Source organism: Schistocerca serialis, chromosome 4 (assembly GCF_023864345.2).
Source record: "Schistocerca serialis cubense isolate TAMUIC-IGC-003099 chromosome 4, iqSchSeri2.2, whole genome shotgun sequence".
Taxonomy (NCBI): Eukaryota; Metazoa; Arthropoda; class Insecta; order Orthoptera; family Acrididae; genus Schistocerca; species Schistocerca serialis.
The window spans coordinates 822,609,800-822,633,172 of record NC_064641.1 but is presented as its reverse complement, the minus strand read 5'-3'; the positions used below and the strand labels follow the sequence as shown (position 1 = coordinate 822,633,172).

Below are 23,373 nucleotides of genomic sequence, written 5' to 3'. Positions count from 1 at the left end.
ACCGGCCATCACTCAAATGGGATTCAAGCAAAATAAATGTGCTATGTGCCAATGATCCAACTTTAAGTACACGGTGTTGCATCTGTTATTGAACTGGGAGCTGGCCGTTGTGGCCGAGTGGTTCTACACTCTTCAGTAGGAACCGCACGACCTCTATGGTTGCAGGTTTGAATCCTGCCTTGGGCATGGATGTGTGTGATGTCCTTTGGTTAGTTAGGTTTAAGTAGTTCTAAGTTCTAGGGTACTGATGACCTCAGCTGTTAAGTCCCATAGTGCTCAGAGCCATTGAACTGGGAGACCACCAATTAAACTGTTTTTGGGATATGAGACTTCATATCAGTATGTGTCACCAAGATACTTCAGTCTACAACCACATTAGTAATGCTACACCTCCCACCACCACCAGGAACCAATTGACTAGAAGCACCCCCTCCCCCCCCCCCTCCCCCAATCACCCAGTATCATCTTAAACTGCAGCAGCTGAACCATGTTGTGGGCCAGGGCATGTAAGTTGTATTTGACTGCCAACTCATCCTACACAATATCCTGCCCGATCTCTATGCCACTCCCAGTCCCATCCCCTTGCCAGAAGTGTCATATCACATGGAAGATTTGTCTGCAAGATGTACTCTGTTCAACCCATCCCCCCCCCCCTCCTCCTCCCCCCCCCCTCCCTATATCGAGCACATATGACTAGTTCCATCATAGGCTTACCCTTTCCTATCAAAGGAAGGGCCATCTGTGAAAACACTCATGTCATTTACCAGCTCTGCTGAAATGTCTACATAGCAGTTTATGTGGGCCTGACCACCAGCCATCTTTTCACAAGAATATATTGGCTACTGCCAAACAGTCGCCAAGACCAGAGTTGACTAACCACTGGCAGCACTCTGGTGAATAAAACATGCTCAGATTCAATAGCTGCTTCACAACCTGTGCCATCTGGGTCCTTGTCTGAACTACATAATAGGAGTTATCCCTGCAACATATCCTTTACTCCCATAATCCTCCTGGCCTCAGTCTACACTAACCCACTACATCCACCCTCTTTTTTCTGTCCTGCCAACCATTCTCAATTCATGCCTCCATGTTATCATATACCAATACACATTTATGTTAAACAGATAACTCATTTGGTTGCACAAGTGCCCTTTCATGTACAGTCATCTGTAATAAAACAATCAGTAAGAGCTGATGGTCAATTCAACTAATTTTACTTTATTTCCAGAACTGTGGGCTAATAAGGAGGATGAAACACCCTTTGGTTATGATTACTGGTATCAGCCATTCCATGATATACTAGTCTCATCAGAATGGGCATCACCAAAAGCATTCAAGTATGGATTCAAACCCGAAGATGGAATGAATCCAGGTAAGCTGGTAAAGAAAAGTAGTCTTCATATCCCAATGCATTAATGTCATAAATGGAGAAATATTGATAATAACACCTACTTTAAAAAATGAATGATGGGGTTGACTTTGGCAGCATCATTGCAAACATCTTACCAGTGCTGAACATACGGCAGCATATGCCTATTTTTTTATCTGGAGTGTGTTGATGTGGACATGATCATGTGTTTATGGTCATAGTAGCAGCTAATAGGAGTTTAATTGAGGTCTTGTTGGTGATTGCTGTGGCAGTGACATAAACTTTTCAGCTTCCTGTAGAATTGGAGCCTGTAGCATTACCACTCTCCCATAGTTTGAAAAGTGTGGTTTTTCTTTTCTGTCATGTTCCACGATGTAATTTCTTTGTAAAAAAAAAACTAAAATGAAACCAGCAGATATTTGTTCCACACTGATTGTGTGTATAGTAGCATAAAATTACAGAAAGATAGAATGGCTTGCCAGTAGTTAACTTCAGGAGGCGAAATTTCTGTACTGCTGATACAATTAAAAGTAGAAAAAACTGTTCATAGCTATTTAATTGCTAGTTATGTTCTCAGGAAGGAAAGAGTAGTTAATTTGTGAAAGAGGGGCAGGTCACTCACGCTTTGGAGCGATTTATTGATTTCATATTTTTTAGCATCCTTAGTTTAAGTAATAATTGTCAAAGAGCCAGCTGATAACTCCCTTAATGAGGCTGTTCTAATGCTTTCCCATGAGGTGAGGGCACCATTGACCACCTCTCAGGACTCCAACAAGCAAGATCGGGTAGTATTGGCTACCTGCGTGATGCCCCACCTGCATGTGTTCTGTGCTTGTGTGACCGGCTTAGCCACACCTGGCTGCCTGTGCTTGGCTGGTGAAGAACTACAAAAAACACTGTAATATTTTATGGAAAGTCATTAAAATATGTCATTAAAGTATGTGTACCCTAAAAGAAATTAATGATCCAAACAATAACATTAAAAGTATGTGGGGTGTTGTCAACGGGGAGGAAGGACAGTCAGCCATCACACAGGATACCATATCAATTAAACTAAATGACTATGTTGCACGTGAATTCACAAGTTCCAAGTAATTTTAATGATTACTTTCTAAAGGAAACAACAAAAATAATAATAAATAGTTCAGTTGAAGAAACAAAGGAATGTTAGTTGTTCTAATTTAATAAGCAATGTCCTTAGTGATATGCATAATGCACATGGAATTTTTACAGACAAATTAAAATGAGCAGTTGTTGGACTGCTTCATAAGAAAGCTGACAAGAAAAACTAAAATAAGCAGCATCCAGTTTCCATACAGACACCTTTTTCCAAAATATTTGAATAAGTAATGCACTCAACAGTAGCCTCCCATTTAAGTAAAATGATTTACTTAACATATCACACTTTGGACTCCATGAGGGTTACTCAAGAGAATGCTACTTATTCATTCACTCATCAAATATTACAAGCCTTAAGTAATAAAATAACACCAGTTAGATCTTTGTGATATTTCCAAGGTATTTGACTGTGTAGATCAGGCTGTTCCAACTGAGCTCCAGGGAGCTGGAGCGCTCCAGAGCGCTCACTGCAGCAGCTCGGAGCCCGCATGGAGGGGGAAAGCGAACTCACTGCCCCCTGGCCGCAAGCAGCCGCAACTGACGCAGTAATCCGTGTTCAATGACAGCTATGACTAGCCACGGGAGCCCTGTACCTCTATTGGAGAATACCTTTCTATTCATTGATCGGAATGGTCCTCCGCAGTGTCTTGTATGTCATAAAGTATTTAATTCTGCGAAGAGGTAAAATATACAGCGACATTATACACGTCTTCACGCAGTGCACTAAGATCAGGTAGAAGGCGTTGCACGCAGAGAACTGGTAGCCAGGCTTAAGAATGACATACCAGGAGACGTAAGTTTAAAAACGGTTTCGTAATACGGAGGGTATCAAAACATGTAACATAGTTCATGTTCTGTAATGCGTTCACAATTTTCAGGTGAATGAGAGTGGAGAAAACTACTGAATCTGCAATTCGAGCAAGAACAGGGTCGCTCACATCACTGCGACGAGTGGCAAGCCGTTTTCTGTGGGACCCTCGTAAAATCGTGCATGGTAGCAGTTGCAGAATGTTTGTTTCCAAAGGAGGTGCGGGCATTTGAAGGGGTTTGCTGTCTAAGCAAACAATGTCTCGTCGAATCCTGGACATGGCAGCAGATTTAGAGACACAGCGCAGGAAAAAGGAGGAGAGCTTTGTTGCATTTTTGCTAGCGCTTGACGAAAGCACCGACATATCGGACTGTGCTCAGATTTCAGTCTTTGTGCGTGGTGTCGACATGGAGCTGTAAGTAACTGAAGAACTCTTGGATGTGGTACCACTCGATTACACCGCAACAGGACGTGACATTTTTGAAGCTGTTTGTGAATCAGTGGACAATATGAATTTGCCATGGCATAAGCTCCATTCTGTAGCAACAGACGGTGCACCAGAAATGATCGGGCGTCACCAAAGTTTTGCTTCTCGTTTGAAAAATAAACTCAAGGATGAATTCAGGAAAGACGACTCTTCATTGTTTTATTTACCAAGAGGCACTGTGTGCTACAACAGTAGAGCTAGGTGGCGTAATGAAAGTTGTCGTGAAGTGTGTGAATTTTGTGCGGCGTCACGGTATGAATCATCGCCAATTCAAAGGGTTCCTGAAAGGTATGGAAACGGAGTATGGGGATATACCTTACCACAGTACAGTTTGTTGGCTGAGTCGGGGAAAAGTTCTTGATGTTTTCTTTCCCATTCGTAACGAAATATCCCTTTTTCTCGAAATGAAAGGGAAAGAAATGAGTTGTCTGGAAGATATAAAAGGGATATCAGACCTGGTGTTCCTAGCTGACATAACTATACATCTGAATAATTTAAATCTGTCATTGCAGGGCACTGGGCACCTAATCGTTGACATGCATGACCTGATCAAAGCGTTCATGGAAAATTTGCGTTTATTTGAGAGGCAGATGAGTAATGGACATTTAACGTTCTTCAATCATCTTGCTTCTTTAAAACTACGTGAAGGTACTACTTTCGGCGATTACAAAGCAAAGTTAAAGCAGCTCACCACATCATTTGAAACACGATTCCGAGACCTCACTAGTTTGGAAATGGAACTTATGGAGATTATTGATTTGCAAAATTCAACTTTGTTGAAAGAGAGGTACAACAACACGTTGGATTTGTCATGATGGTATCGTTCATTACAGCAAAAAAATTTCCCAAGCTTCACAACAATGCCGATCAGATCACGTGCATATTTGGATCTACATATTGCTGTGAGCAGCTTTTCTCAGCAATGAAAAGAGTAAAAAGTAAGGAACGATCATTTCTTCAGGATGCAACAATGAAGGCCATCCTCCGCATTAATGCTGCGAACACTTTGACGCCTGACATTTCTGATCTTCTAGTGCAAAGAAAATGTCAAGCTACGGAGGCCTAATAAATTTAGTATGCAATTTCTTGTAAAACAGTTGTTTCTTATTTATTTCCTAAACATCGTATTTCCTGGTGTAGCATGTCTTAGCAGGTAAGAGTATAAGGTTGTCGATCTTGTAAGACGCAGCTGGCACATCAAAATGATTGCCTCCCTGAGCCAGCCGTGCCAGGTGCCGGCATGCCGCCACACTTGAATGGTCACAGCGAGCGACACGGCTCCCTGGAGCAGGGAGCGCTCCGCGGCTCACAACGGAGCCGACGAGCTGGAACAGCCTGGTGTAGATGATGATACACTCTCAGAAAAACTCAAATTTTATGGAATTGATGGCTTTACACACAGCTTGTTTTAGTTAAAAGATGACTGCAAAAATTGAGCTGAACAATTAAAACAATGTTGGAAGAGTAGAAAATTTTAGTGCCTGGGCAGAAATTACAAAAGGAGTCTCAAATGGTTCAGTTACGGGTCTAGTCCTATTCCTTACATATGTGAATGTCCTTCCACTTCACATTTAACAAGCACAATTTATACTTTTTGCAAATGATGCAAGTGTTATAATAAATCCTATTGGAGTGAAAGCCACAGAAGAGATTGTTAATGATGTTTTTCAAAGAATTATTAAGTGGCTCTCTGAAAATGGGCCCCCTAAATTTTGAGAAAACACACTATATTCAGTTCCTTACTGAATACCAACAATTGATATAGCATGTGAACAGGAGTAAGTAAATGGGGGTTGCTGTTCCAAATTTTTAGGTGTTCATATTGATGAAATATCAGCTAGAAGCAGCACATTACTGAGATTCTCAAACAATTAAGTCAGCTACGTTTACCCTTCATATAATTGTTAGTCTTGGAAATAAATGAATTAACCTCTTGACATATTTTTCGTATTTCCACTCAGTAATGTCTTGCAGAATAATTTCTTGGGTAACTCACCACTCAGAAAGACTGTATTGGGTGCACAAAAGCAAGCAACCTAGGAATAGTACACGTTGTTCAACCACAGGCTTCAATGTTAGTAGCTCTCCAATCAGCTACACATTTTAACTGTGCTGTCACAATACACATATCTGCTGATGACATTTGCCGTAAATAATAAATTACAATTTGAGAAAAGTGGTGATGGCCATACCTACAGCACTAGAAGGAAAAAATCCTTCACTACAGCATTATAAAAGCTGTCAGTGGCTCAGAAAAGAGTTCAATAAGCTGCAGTAAATAGTTTTGATTACTTGCACAATAATATAAAATTCCTGAAAGGTAGCAAAACAAGTTTGAAATCTACCCTAAAATTATTTATCCTAGACATCTTTTTCTGGTGCATGGATGAATTTCCATTTAAAAACTACCAACCTATAAAAAAATTGTTTTCAAATGTAATAGCGCAAGTAGGACTAAAAAATGTGTTCATTAATGTTAATACTATTCGTGTATACATATCTGATAAATTGACTCAGTCCACATCATTTTGATAAAAGAATCATTTAAATGAGTTAGGGAACATCTCGCTAACTAGCTGACTACTCTACAACCTGGTTGCTAGATTGCCCACCCAGCTGCCTCTGGGTGAGTGTGCAAGCTGAAACAGCCTGGCCTTGGTAATAATTGAGAGAAGGATCTTGTATTTTTGTTGATTGGTATTTAGTTCCTTATTATCATCTGTTCTGCAGAAATTAAATCAGGTTAAGCTATTTTTACTGACTTCACAATATTTATAAACCATGCTCATTTGTTGTAATGTTCAGTCTGAGGACTAGTTTGATGCAGTTCTTGGATGAAGAAGCTTGGGCAGAGGAGAACAGCATGAAGAGATCATACTTGTACACTGTTTTTAGAAAACTAAAAAATTGATGTTTTCGTAGTGATTCAGTTCATAAAGTTGGGAAATCTTGATAATGTGTTGAATTTTGCTTCTAAAGATAACATTTCATACAATCATGCATATGTTTGTATACTTTTAGCTAACAAGTGTCTGAACTGTACAGCAATATTTTAATAAACTTGCATCAAATGTTTAGTGAAATTAATAGTGATTTATCGATATACCACAATCAAACATCCCTTGTCACTCTCAGAGTGCTCCCTTGATCATCAGAACGTCCAACAGCATGAAAATATATATATCTTGGCAGGTTACATATTGCTTCTATTTAGGCTCCCAATGTTTTGGAACTCATTACTGTGTCATTGTAATATTAAATCTATTGTGATAATTTTGTGTTTGTAGACAGACATGTACATAAAGCCATTTTGTGGAATCAAATAAGCATTTCTCTATTGTTGTCAGCTGTTTATGGACGTCATTTAAATTTTTTTTCGTGGAGCACGCACAAGAAGATTCAGAGTATTGATCTCGGAGAGGAGGGAATTGCACCACTAGAAGTGCGTTTCTTGCATAACCCACGCAGCCGTACTGGATATGTTGGCTGTGCTCTTGGCTCAACAGTTTTCCGGTATGCATTTTCTTAGTTATTTACGAGGCCTATCTAAAACGTATCTGACCTTGGGTGAGAAAAAATACTTCATATACCCGATGGGGTTGGGACCCTAATCCCCTTAAAGTAGGCCCCTTGTGCTTGCAGACACTTAGCCCACTGATCCTTCCACTGGGAGAAACACCTGTGGAAGTCTTCTTTTGGAATGTTGTTCAGCTCTGTTGTCATGTTCCACATTATCTCTTCTGTACTCTCAAAACGGGATTCTTTAAGTGGCGTCTTCAATTTTGGAAACAACCAGAAGCCACAAGGAGCCATGTCTGGAGAGTAGGGAGGTTGGTGAACGGCTGTAATTCCATATTTGGCCAAGAAGTTTTGGATCAAGTGGGATGAATGTGCGGGGGCATTGTTGTGATGCAGTTGACAGTTTTGCACCATCCAAATGTCTGGTCTTTTGCGCCAAACTGCATCACAGAATCACCAGAGAACAAATTGATAGTACTCCTTTGTCACTGTTCGTCCTTCCGGTGCATATTTGTGATGCACAATTCCACAGATATCAAAGAAGACAGTCAGCATCGCCTTCATTGTGCTTCACATCTGCCACACTTTCTTCAGCCTTGGAGACTCAGGATGCTTCCATTGCAACGACTGTCTTTTTGTTTCTGGGTCATACCTGTACACCCATGACTCACGTCCAGTTATCACAGTGTTCAGAAACCCAGGATCAGTGTTGGTGGTGTCCAGAAGGTCCTGTGCAACATAGAAACAGAGGTCTTTTTGTTTTGGCAACAACAACTTGGGCATGAATTTTGCAGCCGCTTGGTGCAAGTTCAAATCATGACACAAAATTGCATGTGCAGAATCTTTACTCACTCCAGCCTCTTGGGCAATCTCCTGCATGGTCAAATGATGATCTGCCGTCACCAAATTTTGCATCCTCTCAACAACAGCTGCACTCAGAGCAGTTTAGGGCCTGCCAGAACGCTGATCATTCTCCGCTGAGGTGCGGTTGATTTTGAATCGGTTTAACCACTCCTTCGTTTGTGTTTCACCCATCACATCTTCTCCAAACACCTGCTGAATCTTACGAATCTTTGAGAATCACCAAGTTTTTAGCATAATGTGATGCAGTATCTTTGCTCAACATGTTCAGTCATCCTGAGAGAATCAATAATCCGGCGAACACATTGTGTAGCACCTCACTTAGCGACCAACAGGCAGTGACTGATGCGTTGGAAGGTGGGGACAAAATTCACGCATGTGCATAAAGGTCTCTTCCTTTACTGTGTGCAGTGGCGCCATGCTATCATCTGTATTTTTCATGGGAAAATCAAAGGTTGGATACTTTTTAGACAGACCTCGTATTTATTCTGATCTGAGTATTATTTCTTATTTACAATGATTTAATATCTTCTATAAAATGGAAGTTAGCAATCTATTTTGCATTTGTCTTATGTACTTATGTAACCTTTTAATGATGTCAGAGGAAGACTGAACATACGGACATTTTATTTTTACAGATTTATCAAAAAGGTTGATGGTACTTGGGCAGCTGAAAAGGTTATCAGTGTACCCAGCAAAAAAGTGTCAGGGTGGCAAATGCCAGTAATGCCTGGTGAGTACCTCTGTTCATTTGATTTGGGTGTCTGGACTAATGTATATAAAACAAAGATGATGTGACTTACCAAATGAAAGTGCTGGCAGGTCGACAGACACACAAACAAACACAAACATACAGACAAAATTCAAGCTTTCGCAACAAACTGTTGCCTCATCAGGAAAGAGGGAAGGAGAGGGAAAGACGAAAGGAAGTGGGTTTTAAGAGAGAGGGTAAGGAGTCATTCCAATCCCGGGAGCGGAAAGACTTACCTTAGGGGGAAAAAAGGACGGGTATGCACTCGCGCGCGCACACACACACACACACACACACACACACACACACACACACACACACACACCCATCCACACATATACAGACACAAGCAGACATATATATATAAAGAGGGAAACATTCCACGTGGGAAAAATATATCTAAAAACAAAGATGATGTGACTTACCGAACGAAAGCGCTGGCAGGTCGATAGACACACAAATATTCACACAAAATTCAAGCTTTCGCAACAAACTATTGCCTCATCAGGAAAGAGGGAAGGAGAGGGAAAGACGAAAGGATGTGGGTTTTAAGGGAGAGGGTAAGGAGTCACTCCAATCCCGGGAGCGGAAAGACTTACCTTGGGGGAAAAAAGGACGGGTATACACTCTCTCGCGCTCGCACGCGCGCGCGCACACATATATCCATCCACACATATCATCCACATGGATGGATGTGTGTGTGTGTGTGTGTGTGTGTGTGTGTGTGTGTGTGTGTGTGTGTGTGTGTGTGTGTGCGCGCGCGAGTGTATACCCGTCCTTTTTTCCCCCAAGGTAAGTCTTTCCGCTCCCGGGATTGGAATGACTTCTTACCCTCTCCCTTAAAACCCACATCCTTTCGTCTTTCCCTCTCCTTCCCTCTTTCCTGATATATATATATATATATATATATATATATATATATATATATATATATATATATATATATATATATATAAAGAAATTCACATTTTATTTCGTTGGGTAAATACCCACTTCATAGACACTCTCCAAGAAACGATCCTCATCATTTCATAAACAGTACTGAACCATATGGTGCATATACACAAATGTTTACTGTGCAGCAGGCAGACATACTCCTGACAGTCAACATGAGGACACCCCAGTGAAAGGTGTAGTGTGTGCTATGGTTAGCAGAGTTAAAATCTGTAACATGTGTTCAGTAGTGAGCAAGAAGAGAATGGAATGTGGATCCTTCCATGTGTAAATTCATTTATCTGTGGGAAGAACTCTTAGAGGATGGCAAGTTTGATTTCAAATGCCGGAAAAATCCTAAAATGCATGTGAATGAAGAGACTGGAATGTGTGTGTGAAGCATTCACTAGAAGCCAAATAAATCAACGTGATAAGCTAGTAGGGAACTAGCTTTCCTCCATCTGAGGGTGCACAACAATGTACACAAATGTCTCTGGTTGCAAACTTACAGTGTCCAACTTTTGCATTACATTAAGCTTGAGGATCACTGCAGAAAAGTGATTGTGCTGTAAATTGCAATTACAGTGTATGGACGACTATGTCAATTCAGTGCTGTTCAGCAATAAATATGCCTTCCATGTCTATGGCAAAGTTAACAGCCATAACTGTCAAGTGTGTGGAAGTGAGATTCCAGGAGAAGTGACTGAATATGATAGGGATACACCATAAGTTAATGTGTGGTTGGCATTACATAAATATAGTGTGATTAGTTCATTTTTTATTCCCAGTATGCTGGCGAATTACGCAATTCACCAGATGCTTCCGATGTCATTTTCCAGATGGATGGTGCCCCATCTGACTATCATTGGTATTTTGACGCATTTCTACATGAGACATTTCCTGAGCATTGAATCAAGGGGAGTTCCATTGCTTGGCCCCCCTCAGCCTCCCAGTCGGACTTCAATGAATTTCAATGTATGGGGGTTTATCAAGAACATTGTATACAGAACAAAGTTTTGAGATTTGGAAGAACTGGGACAATGGGTTTACACCACAGTAGAGGTCGTACTTATGAATAAGTTGCAAGAATTGGAATACCATTTCGATGTAGAAATGTTGGAACACGTGAGGCAATACTGACCCTAAGACTTATCTTAGAAGCTAGATTAAGAAAAGGCAAACCTATGTTTCTAACAATTGTAGACTTGGAGAAAGCTTTTGACAATGTTGACTGGAATACGCTCTTTCAAATTCTGAAGGTGGCAGGGGTAAAATACAGGGAGCAAAAGGCTATTTACAATTCGTACAGAAACCAGATGGCAGTTAGAAGAGTCGAGGGACATGAAAGGGAAGCAGTGGTTGGGAAGGGAGTGAGACAGGGTTGCAGTCTCTCCCCGATGTTATTCAATCTGTATATTGAGCAAGCAGTAATGGAAACAAAAGAAAAATTTGGAGTAGGTATTAAAATCCAGGGAGAAGAAATAAAAACTTTGAGGTTCGCCGATGACATTGTAATTCTGTCAGAGACAGCAAAGGACTTGGAAGAACAGTTGAACGGAATGGACAGTGTCTTGAAAGGAAGGTATAAGATGAACATCAACAAAAGCAAAATGAGGATAATGGAATGTAGTTGAATTAAGTCGGGTGATGCTGAGGGAATTAGATTAGGAAATAGACACTTAAAGTAGTAAAGCAATTTTGCTATTTGGGGAGCAAAATAACTGATAATGGTCGAAGTAGAGAGGATATAAAATGTAGACTGGCAATGGCAAGGAAATCATTTCTTAAGAAGAGAGAAGAGAAATTTGTTAACATCGAGTATAGATTTAAGGGTCAGGAAGTCATTTCTGAAAGTATTTGTATGGAGTGTAGCCATGTATGGAAGTGAAACATGGACGATAAATAGTTTGGACAAGAAGAGAATAGAAGCTTTTGAAATGTGGTGCTACAGAAGAATGCTGAAGATTAGATGGGTAGATCACATAACTAATGAGGAAGTATTGAATAGGATTGGTGAGAAGAGAAGTTTGTGGCACAACTTGACTAGAAGAAGGGATCGGTTGGTAGGACATGTGTTGAGGCATCAAGGGATCACAAATTTAGTATTGGAGGGCAGCGTGGAAGGTAAAAATCATAGAGGGAGACCAAGAGATGAATACACTAAGCAAATTCAGAAGGATGTAGATTGCAGTAGGTACTGGGAGATGAAGAAGCTTGCACAGGACAGAGTAGCATGGAGAGCTGCATCAAACCAGTCTCAAGACTAAAGACCACAACAACATCTATTGAGCTACAAATGGTGCCCACATTGAACTGTATCAACATTTATAAAAATCTTGGAGCTTTTGTGTACAATGTTGGACAAATAAAGTTATAAGCCTTAATAAGTTGTGAAATATTAACAAATGTTTTTGTATACCTGTAGTCCAGATACTCTGTACGATTAATGCATGATTTCAACATTTATGGTATAAAATTGTTATTGTGGTGATGCACCTGATGTGTGTCAGTTATTGCTTCCATGGGCTGCAACAAGTACCTATTTGGGTACCCAATTTGTCACCTGTTGCAATTAATATCGGCTAATTCTACATGCTTCAAAACTTAGTTGCAATTGTGTTAATAAGTAATTGTGTGATGGTTATGTTTTTTATTATTATTTATTTATATCACCTTGCAAGCCTTCAGGGCTCTTGTGCCTTTTATCATTTAAATTACCTTTATAAAATTAAGTGAAAACGCTCTTTGGGAGAGCAGGGGGAGAGGAGAAATATGAAAAATACAGATATTTAGATGGAAGGGAAGAGTTTCGATAGAAAGATTGACGAAAGTAAGAGGAGAACAGGCAACAGTGATTTGGTCCCTTTTCAGGGAAGAGGGGAAGTGTTGGTGAAGAGATTCTACACAATTATTGTGAGAAAATGCTTCAATCATATTGAAAAGGCTTAGGTTTTTGATAGATGTCCCAGAAGTTAAGGCACTGAATGAGCTTTTGGGAGGAGCAATGTTTGAATCCTTGCCTAGTCATTCAGGAACATGCTTTTGCTGTGCAAGAATGGCTCCTTTGAAAAGGTCATTGTCAATTTCATTCCTCATCAGTAAACAATCACACTAATTCCCTGTGCACAGCTTCTGATAACATTGCTGTTGACAGGATGTTAAATCCAGAGTTTCCCTTTTTTATTTTTATTTGTTTGTGTTTCAAGTTCAAGATTATGCAGGAATTTCTTATGTAGCTTGTGCAAGGAGTTGATGGTGCAATAGAAAAGTGACAATAGGTACTTCATAGTTATTAGTTAAGTATGTAATGTATGAAGAGAGGTATCAAGTACTTTGTACACTAAGAAATAGAGCATATGGCTACATGTAAATTATCTGGTTGAATTAATCCTGCATATCTATAAAATAAACTGATAACGTTAGCTTTCACAAGCGTATTGGTCAGAAGCATTTGTGGATGTAAGACTTGTGGACTTTTGCAACTTCCACCATATGGAGCTGCATCACAGTGGTTATAAATGTTGGAAATATTTGTATGTCTGCATAAAATGCACATAGCATTGATACCAACAATTAAAAGGCTGTTTCAAAATCTTGAGATATGAACCTTAAGGCAGGAGGTCAAGGAAGACTAAATGTAGATATTAAAGGAGGCACGCACCCAGCATTTGAAATGATGAAGGAGAAGGATGTATGCACCAATTGTTCATCATTGTATAATTACAGAAAACAGGGAAGCAGAGAGGTAGTTACTACTGATGTTCATATCATGGATAACTGAAACTGCATTAGGCATTGCAGAAATGAGTGTAGATAAGTTTTAATAAATTAGCAGATGGAATTACTGACCAGCACATAACTTCAGGTGACAAAAAGTGTTGTACTGTTTATGGACACTTGTAAAAAATCACACTTTACCTAGCTAACTGAACTAATAGTTTCTTTCTCAACAAAGAAACACACACACACACACACACACACACACACACACACACACACACACACACACAAAACTAAGCACGCTTCATGTGCACACAACTGCCAACTCCAGTGTCTCGGGCCAGACTGCAACTATCAAGTGAGATGCAACGGCAGTCTGGAAAGGGCAGGGAAGAGGAAGGGAAAGTAGTGTATTGTTAGGGAAACAAACACTGTCTGGTAGAGTGAGCAGGGACTATGTTGCCAGCAGGTGCTGTGTCAGGAGGTTGTGGGATAGGGAGTTGGGAAAAAAAGGAGCAAAATAGGAGTGGGAAAAGATGGGTGGATGCATTGGCAGAGGGTTGCAGGTCATCCTGGTGGACAGCTGGTTGGTAGTCATACCAACATAAAAAGTTGTGCAGTGATTGCAGCAGAGCTGATTAATGACATGGCTGCATTCATAGGTGGCCCAATCCCTGATGGGGGTAGAACAAACTTGTGACAGGAATGGAATAATAAATGCTGGGTGGGTGGATTGGGCAGGTTTTGCACCTGAGTCTTCACAGGGATATGATCCTCGTGGCAAGGGATTGGGATTGGGAATGGCATAGGGAATGGCATAGGGATGGACTAGGAGGGGTGGGAAGTATCTCGAATAGGATATTCCTCATTTCAGGGATAGGTAATCAAAGCCCTGGCAAAGGATGTGGTTCAGTTGTTCCAGTCTGGAGCAGTACTGAGTGATGAAGGGGACACTTATTTGTGGCTGGTTCATGGGGGTGATGGGAGGGTTAGGGGTATGAGGGGAAATGGCACAGGAGATGTCTGCAGACTAGGTCTGGGGAACAGGCCTTGGTGAGACTGTTAGCATACTGAGTAAGGGAACTTTTGCCGCTGCAGATTCGCCATCCCAAGGTGGCCAAGCTATACGGGATTTTTTGGTGTGACAGCTGTCAATATGGACAAGGGTGGAGTTGGAACTGTCACAGAGGAGGTGGTCAACATATAGGAAGGTGAAATGCTGGGTTGAGGAATTCCATTTGAAGTGGATCAGAGATAAGTTGTTGATGGTTTGAAGGAACAAAGATAGGCTGTCTTGGTCCTGAGTCCAGATCAGGAAGATATCATCAGTGAACCCGAACCAGACTAGGGGTTTGGTGTTTTGGGAGGCTAGGAAGGTCTCCACTAGATGGCCTATAGAAAGATTGGCATAAGAGGGCATATGACAGTGCTGTGGATTTGTTTATATACCTTCCCCATCAAATGAGTAGTAGTTGTGAGTTAGGATAAAGTTAGTGAGGTTTATGAGGAATGAGGTTGTAGGTTTGGATTCTGAAGGACATTGGGGAAGGTAGTGTTCAATATCGGTAAGACAATGGGCATGAGGGATGTTGGTGTATAGGGAGGTGGCATCAGCAGTGACAAGTAGGGATCCAGGAGGTAAAAACGTGGGGATGTGGAGTATCGGTGAAGGAAGAGGTAGCTGTCTTTGACATGGGAGGCTAGATTACAGGCAATTGGTTGGAGGTTTTGGTTAATGAGGGCCAAAATTATTTCAGTGGGATCACAATAACCAGCCACAATGGGGTGTCAAGGATTGTTGGGTTTGTGGATTTTGGGGAGCATGTACAGTAGAAGGTGGATGTGTGGAGTGTCAAAGGGGTGAGAAGGGAATTGGATTTAGGGGAGATGTTCTGGGAAGGCCTAAGGCTTTAAGCAGGGATTGGAGTTTGTGTTGGACTTCTGGAATGGAATTACTCTTGCATAGTTCATAGGTGGAGGAATCAGATAATTGACAAAGGCCTTCTGCCAGGTAGTCACTGTGATTCATAACAACTGTGGTGAGCCCTTTGTCTGCAGGTAGGATGATTAGGTCAGGATTTATTTGGAGGTTGTGTGTGACTGTTCTTTCTGTGACAGAAAGGTTGATGTTTTGAGGAAGCGACCTGGGGAAGGATGGCAAGGCTAAGCTGGAGGTAAGGAATTCCTGGAAGTTGACGAACAGTTGGTTAGGTGGGGGGAGGGAGGGAGGGAGTAAAAACAGCAGGGTCCAGTGTAGGAATTAGGGATTGGAAGCAGTACCAGGCTTGTGAGAGCCAGGGATTGGCAGAATCTGAAAAGGTCATGGTGAAAGGAGAGGTGGGATCCCAGAGAGCAGAATCCTTACACTTAGGTTATTTGGAGGGATTCCATGGTTTAGACAGCATTTGAGAACAGGATGTGGGACTGGGTTTTAGCTAGAGAAAGGTATACTGCAGAAATGTAGAGGAAGGGTCCATTGTGGCAGGAATGGTGCACAATCTGGAGTTTCCATTGTTTGATAGCCACATCTCAGTAAAATATGTCCACAGCTTCAATATTCAGACATCATTTGTTCTTGGAATTAGTGATGGCAGATAATTCGTATAGAATCAAGTTTCACACATCTTAAGTTTTTACTTAAAGAAGATATAAATACAGTAGATGTCTTCAAAGAAAAGTCTTCAATTAAAAAAGCTTATTTCTTGTAGAAAACATTGATAGTGTAATTGTGCTGTTCTGTAGAAAACTGAATTTATCAAAAGAGTTATTGAATTTGGTGAGATGAACAACAAACATTCAAAAGTATATAACTTCATTCCCTAAATTTTGTAGGTGTGCCCTGAAACAAAGCAGCATGTTTTCAAAGCACAAATATACTGTGTCCATATTATCTAAAGTGTGAAATGAGAAAGTGTCTGTTATCTTTCTATGAAAATTATGGTCATTTTCTGCTTACTATGAATAATTTTTAAATACTTCTAAGATATTGTATAATTGCATTAAATGTCAATTAAAATGTTTTAGGTCTTGTGACTGACATCATTATATCATTAGATGATCGTTACTTGTACTTCTGTAACTGGCTTCATGGGGACATACGTCAGTTTGACATTACAGACACAGCTCATCCAAAGCTTGTGGGACAAATTTTCTTGGGAGGCAGTATTGTAAAAGGTGGTCCAGTTCAAGTGACAGAAGATAGTGAGTTAACGGTTAGTTGCATTGTATGTTGCTCCCCAATTCTTTTTGTGTATTTCTGTATATTTTTAAGCTATTATTATTATTCCAGAAATATTTTACTGTAAGACTGAAGTTAACAAGGTAAATATTTTGAACTTCGTGCTTTGCATATGCTTTTCAGAGGTTATATTTCCATATTGCTACTTACTGATTGTGTGTGTGTGTGTGTGTGTGTGTGTGTGTGTGTGTGTGTGTGTGTGTGTGTGTGTGTGAATGTGTATGTGTGTGTGTTTAACAAGAGTGTATGTAACAAGCTACCAGGTTGACAACCAGGAAATGCACAATTCATGTGAACTGGAAGGAGTCCAATGAAAAGGTTAGGGCAATCACAATACTATTTTATAGTTTCCATAATGGAGTATGGGATTGGAATTTACTTACTGAAAAAATTGTATGCAGTGCTTTGATCTAAAGTGGGACTATATAAAAGAGGAAAAAGCCACACAACTCTCTTCATGTGACAGTGCATGCAATTTTTTTAATATGTCTGGTAAACAACAAGTCTCTCATGACCAGGGTTTCCGGATGACTTTTCCAAACTCTCCCAATTTCCTATACCTCACCAGTCCTTTTCCTTTACCTCTCATCCTTCCCTTTCACCCAGAGGGAGGAGCCGTTGGCTGTGACAGATTACAGATTTAAATACCTTTTTATGTGTGTTCTCCTGCCACTGCTTGGTCAATAGATGTTTTATCTGTCCAATTACACTATTATAATGTGTCATCCGTGGCTGTTTTCTATAATCCATCTGTTTTTTCCCCAGTACTCTGTCTGCTGTTGATGATGTATTGCGTATTATTTCTATAGATGGAACTATCTTTTTCTGTATTAAATTCTACTAGCTTAGCTCTATTCAATTGAAACTACAAATGACAGTAACCAGCCACAATTTTTTTATATTCCCACGATGCATTTCAGAGTGTAAACATTCATCATCAGGTGGATTTATGTCAGTTAATAAGCCTTTATGTATATGTTTTTTGCAAACTTTGGCACTGCCTTCCAGTGGTTACAGGTTCATTTCACTGTTGTATTTACATACAACATGACATATGCTTCACATACTTGGAACTAAGCAGAGTTGTTGGATTAGTATCTAACAAGTGCAAAGAAATTCAGATATAAAAATAAGTAGACTAGTTATTGTAGCTATTAGCTTAAACTGATTTTCGTAAGTCACGACATAATCTAAGATGAAATTTTCACATTAACTTTCTTCTTTACCATGGTCTTCACAAATATGCATAGGTGTCTACAAAGGGGAGAGGGGGCAAGAAAGGACACTTGCTCCTCCTGAAATCTGGATACATGCTTTATATCGAATACAGATTTCTCACATGTTTCTGGCAATGATTATCAGTGACTGCACCACAGATTTAACATTGCTAAGCCTGATGGGAAATACAGTGATGTTAGCAAACAATATACATTATGACTTTTTGTGGTTTTCATGCTGCTCATGGGAAATCGTGCTGATTCCTAGATACAGGGGTGATTTGAACACTGTTCTGCAGTCAAGATGGATGTGGAACTTTATAGAACTGTGCTGAAGCAGTGTCCTCAATCTTTTCTTTGTTAAGTTCATCATGCAGCCCTTATCAAATTGCAGATTCCCTGCCACATGGAATCAAATAGCAATTCCCAGAACAACATAAACATAGCAGCAATTTGTGTACCCATCACCTATCCCCCAATTACCATAAGGATATCTGCTGTAACCATTGCTTGCCCTTGTAACTGGGAAATCTAGAGTAAATTCTGCACTGGGCCACTGTTTCTGCATCTCACCTCCTGAGAAGAAACATATGGTGGGAAAACTTTCTGTCACCTCTTAACATGTTACTTGTCAAGTTTGCATTATGCTGCCCATCATGGACACTAAACTGGGGAAATACTCTCACCAAAATACCTAATGTAGACAGCACTTCTTTTTCCCCTTCACAGCCTAAAGAAAAACCAAGGAACGCTAGAAGATACACTAAACAAGAACAGAAAACTGGAACCCAACAAAAAGACAAAAACAAGTTGAGAGTGAGAACACTAAATGTAATAACCTTGACAGGAAATACTGAAGATATTGTAGACATGATGGAGGGGAGAAGGATTCATATCCTTGGATAGAGTGAGACCAAGTGGAAGGGAAAAACCTCTAAATTGCTGAGAGGTGGGTACAAATTATACTGGCAGTCACAATAAAGAGGCAAAAATGGAGTGGGGTTTGCGTTTCACAAAGACATTGACACAGTTACAGGTGTGAGCTTCCTAAGTGAAAGGATAATTAGAGCAAGAGTGAACTTGGGAAAGAATAGTTTTACTATACTGAAAGTGTACACACCTCAGCAAGGGTGCAGTGAGGAAGAAAAAACGAAATTCCTTGAAGAACTGGAAGACCAAATAAGAGAAGATAACATTATGATATTTGGGGATCTGACTGCTCAGATTAGCATGGATAGAAATGGATATAAGGAGGTTATGGACCCTTTTGGATGAGGAAGACAAAATGTTGAGGGTGAAGAAATTCTAAATCTGTGCATAAGGAATCATCTTTTAGTGAAGAATACATTCTTCAAGAAACAAGATAATCATAAGATTACTAGATATGGTTGGGATGGCAAATCTAATACAGTTATGGACTGTATATTAATGAACAGATTAATTGGAGGAAAAGTAAGGGACACTAAAGTCATACCACGTGAGCACTTTAATAGCAACTACAGGTTACTAGTGGCCGATCTAAATTATAAGATGAAAAGTGTGAATGCTGTACAAAGAATGCCAAAAATTATAGAGTGGAAGTTGAAAGAAGTAGAAAATAAGAAAAGCTTCCAAAAACTAGTAGCACAAAAATTGCCAAAAACTGAAAGGGGTAGTGTAGAGGAAGAGTGGAACATATTTCAAACATCAGTAGTTAAGAGTGCTGTGCAGATATGCAGCAAAACAAAGGGTAAAGTGAAAGACAAAGAAACCAGTTGGTGGAAACGATAGAGTAAAAGATGCAATTAAAAAATGTAATATGGCAAAGAAAAACAAGGAGTTTAAAAAAATAAATCAGAACCAGGGGCTGGTACCAAAAGATGAGCACGAGGTGACAACACTGGAAAAGGAATACTGACAAAAGAAACTCAAGCAAAGAGAATTGTGAAAAAGAAAAGGAGAACAACTTGACACACCATCAGGAGAAAACATCATCTGCCACCTTGTTAAGTCACATCACCGTTCAACTCATGACATTGAGCATGTCATGCACATAAAGGGAGCCAATGCCAAACTGCTAAAAGATAAACAATCTGCAACGTTGGGCAAACTACTTTCCTAACATCAGCAACAAAGAGTTTATGCATCCACCAGTTGCTGGTCCTGATCCTACCTTACGACCTGTCCCCTCAATTACAACTGAGGAAGTAATGCTTGCAATTATTAAGATGAAAAATGGAAAAGCAACTGTCCCAAATGACCTACCTGTGGAAATCTGGAAAATGCTCGGAAAGCCTGCTTCAGAATTCCTTGCCTCAGAATTCCTTGCCTCACTCTTCAACCGAATCATCATCAAAAAACAACTTCCACAAGCATGGACAACTAGCATAACAGTTCCAATCTGGAAGGGAAAAGGAGACGTGAATGATTGCTTGACTTATCGCCCTATTCAACACCTCTGTCATACTTTAAAGATCTTTGAATGGGTACTTGCTAGCAGACTCGGAAGTATTCTCTCAGAAACACCAAACCAGTGTGGATTTGTTAAGGGTTGCAGCACCATCGATGCTATCCATGCCACACGCCTTTTGATGGAAAAACACAGAGACAGACAGAAGAGTGTACACATGGTGTTTCTGGACACAGAAAAGGCTTTCAATTGTATCCCACATGATCTTATTTGGCGAGCTCTTTGCTGCCATGGCATCCCTGAAGAGTATGTAAGCTGGGTGCAACTTTTGTACCATAATTCCACTAGTGTTGTTTGGGATCCTACTGGAATTTCTTCGCCCTTTGATATCGCTGTGTGTGTTCATCAGGGCTCTGCCCTTTCACCATTGCTATTCATCCTTTGCATGGATGCAGCAACAGCTGGCATACGGACTTCACATCCCAGGACCCTTCTTTATGCAGATGATGTGGTACTTGCCAACCAAGCTTGCTCTGAACTCGAGCGCCAGGTTCAAAGATGGACAGACTGGCTGAAAATGGACTGCACCTTAATGTCCAGAAGATAGAGTACCTAGGATGCGACTCCCAAACCAGAGGCACCATAAGTATCGGCAAAGACGGCCTGCATAAGACCATACATTTTAAGTCACCTCAGACTGTGACACAACTCTTGATACTCGAGTGAGGGTGAATGCAGCTTGGCTCAAGTGGAGACGGGTCACTGGATCCTCTGTATAAAAAGATGCCTCAGTATCTAAAGGAAAAAGTATATAAGACCACGGTACACCCAGGAGCAATGTATGGGACTGAGTGTCGCTCTATGTTACACACTATGGAGATGAAGATGCTTTGATGGTCCATGGGGCTGATGCGATGTGATCATGTAAAAAATACAGTGCCCAGCAAAGGTTTGGTGTCGCACTGATCACTGACAAAGTGAGGGAAGCCCGTCTCCACTGGTATGGCCACGTCATGAGAAAGCAAGACAACTCGGTGGCAAAAACAATGCTCCACATCAACCCAGGAGGAACAAGACCACCAGGAAGACTGTCAAAGAGGTGGACTGACATCATCAGGGGAGACATGCATGTTGTTGGCTTAAGACCAGAAGATGTCAATGACAGGGAGAAATGGAGAGATGTAGGAAAACAGCAGAGCCCGCAAGTCAGGATTAATGCTTGGGGAAGGGGGGGAGGGTAGAGAGAGAGAGAGAGAGAGAGAGAGAGAGAGAGAGAGAGAGAGAGAGAGAGAGAGAGAGAAGAGTTGGGAAACGTTCACCCAGAAACCTAGAGTAGGCTAGCACAGGGAACTAAAAACTGCTGTATGGGTTATTGAAAAGTAAAAGATCTGATAAAGAAGACATAAAAGCGATTGAAACAGAGAATGCGGATATTATCAGTGACATGGAAGGTATCAGAGAAGAGATGAAGAATTATTTTGAAATCTTACTGAATGGAGAAGGGGCACAAGAAAGTGACACTGAATTCATTGAATTAGAGGAAGAGCATGATCCAATATCTTAGTTAGAAACAGAGAATTCCCTGGAACAGATGAAAAGTGGGAAGGCGGCTGGAGTAGATAAGCTGACAGCGGATATGATTAAAGCTGCAGGAATCCACGGAATACATGGTTACACTGGGTGCTGGGGTTGGTATGGAAAGAAAACAAAGTGCCAGATGAATGTAAAAAAGTATTATAATACCATTGTTCAAGAAAGGTAATAGAAAGAAATGCACCAACTACCGAGGAATCACACTGTTCTCTCACTGCCTTACGATAATGGAAAAGGTCATAGAAAAAAGATTGCAGAAAATTCTAGAACACCAATTTGAGGAACAACAGCATGGGTTCAGAAGTAATAGGGGAACAGTAGATCTAATTTTCTCTCTCCGTCAGTTAATGGAGAAATACTGGAAAAAGGGAAAGTACTTGATAGTGGTGTTTGTGGATTTGTAAAAAGCATATGACAGTGTACCAAGGTATAAAATATGGGAATGCTTGAGAAAACATAATGTTCCTGATTTATTAATTTAAAAAGTCCAGATGCCGTACAATTGTTGAGAGAGCAGTGTACAAGTAGGAGGTGGAAGATCAAAATGGTTTAAGACAAAGAGAGATGTTCAGCAAGGCTGTTTGCTCTCCCCATTACTCTTCATTACACTTATGGACACAATCATGAAAGAAATGAAGGAAGAAGAAAATGACGATCTCAAAGCTTTTGTTTGTTGATGACATCACCATTTTGGGAGGGACGGAAAAGGAGGTTCAGAGGAGACTAGATTACTGGAACACAAAATTTAAAAAATTCAAGTTAACTGTGAGTAGGAACAAGACAGTGGTAATGAAGATGAGCAGGACACCCGCACCTTGTCACATCATACTAGAGGGGGAGAAGGTCGAATGTGTGAAAAGCTTCAATTATCTGGGTAGCATCACATCATGCGATGGAAGTTCCAAACTAGAGGTCTTAAACAGAATAACAAAAGGATCTAGCTTCTTCCACAAGTACAAAATCTAATCTGGGACAAGGAGGTCCCTCAAAGAGACAAACAGACCATGTATAAAACTTATCTCCTGCCAATCGTGATGTATAGTCTAGAGGCCTGTGTCATAAATAAGAGAGAAGAGAGTTGAATACAAGCATGTGAAATGAAGTCCCTTAGGTCACCTCTACAAAAAACTAGGAGAGACCTGCAGGTGACATTGACTACAGAGGAGAGAATGAGTGCTTCGAGATTGAAGTGAAGTGGTTCGGTCATGTGAAGCGAATGCAACTGACTCGAACTCCACGCCAGTATTTGGAGATGGAGGTACCAGGGAGAAGACCAATTGGGCGGCCTAGAAAGAGATGGACAGACCAGGTTAAGGAAGATCTCAAAAGGAGAGGAGTAACATGGGATGTAGTGAAGAGGCAAAAGCTG

The 23,373-nt window shown here is 40.6% G+C and overlaps 1 protein-coding gene across 1 annotated transcript in view; it reads left to right on the top strand.

Annotated features, from left to right (window-relative positions):
* LOC126473416 (methanethiol oxidase-like) overlaps nucleotides 1-23,373 on the top strand; it is a 145,199-nt gene that overhangs the window by 107,373 nt on the left and 14,453 nt on the right. Inside the window, exons 5-8 of the mRNA XM_050100442.1 lie at nucleotides 1,229-1,372; nucleotides 7,131-7,296; nucleotides 8,802-8,896; nucleotides 16,592-16,779. Coding sequence (XP_049956399.1) covers nucleotides 1,229-1,372; nucleotides 7,131-7,296; nucleotides 8,802-8,896; nucleotides 16,592-16,779 — 593 coding nt within the window. The remainder of the gene's footprint in view (nucleotides 1-1,228; nucleotides 1,373-7,130; nucleotides 7,297-8,801; nucleotides 8,897-16,591; nucleotides 16,780-23,373) is intronic.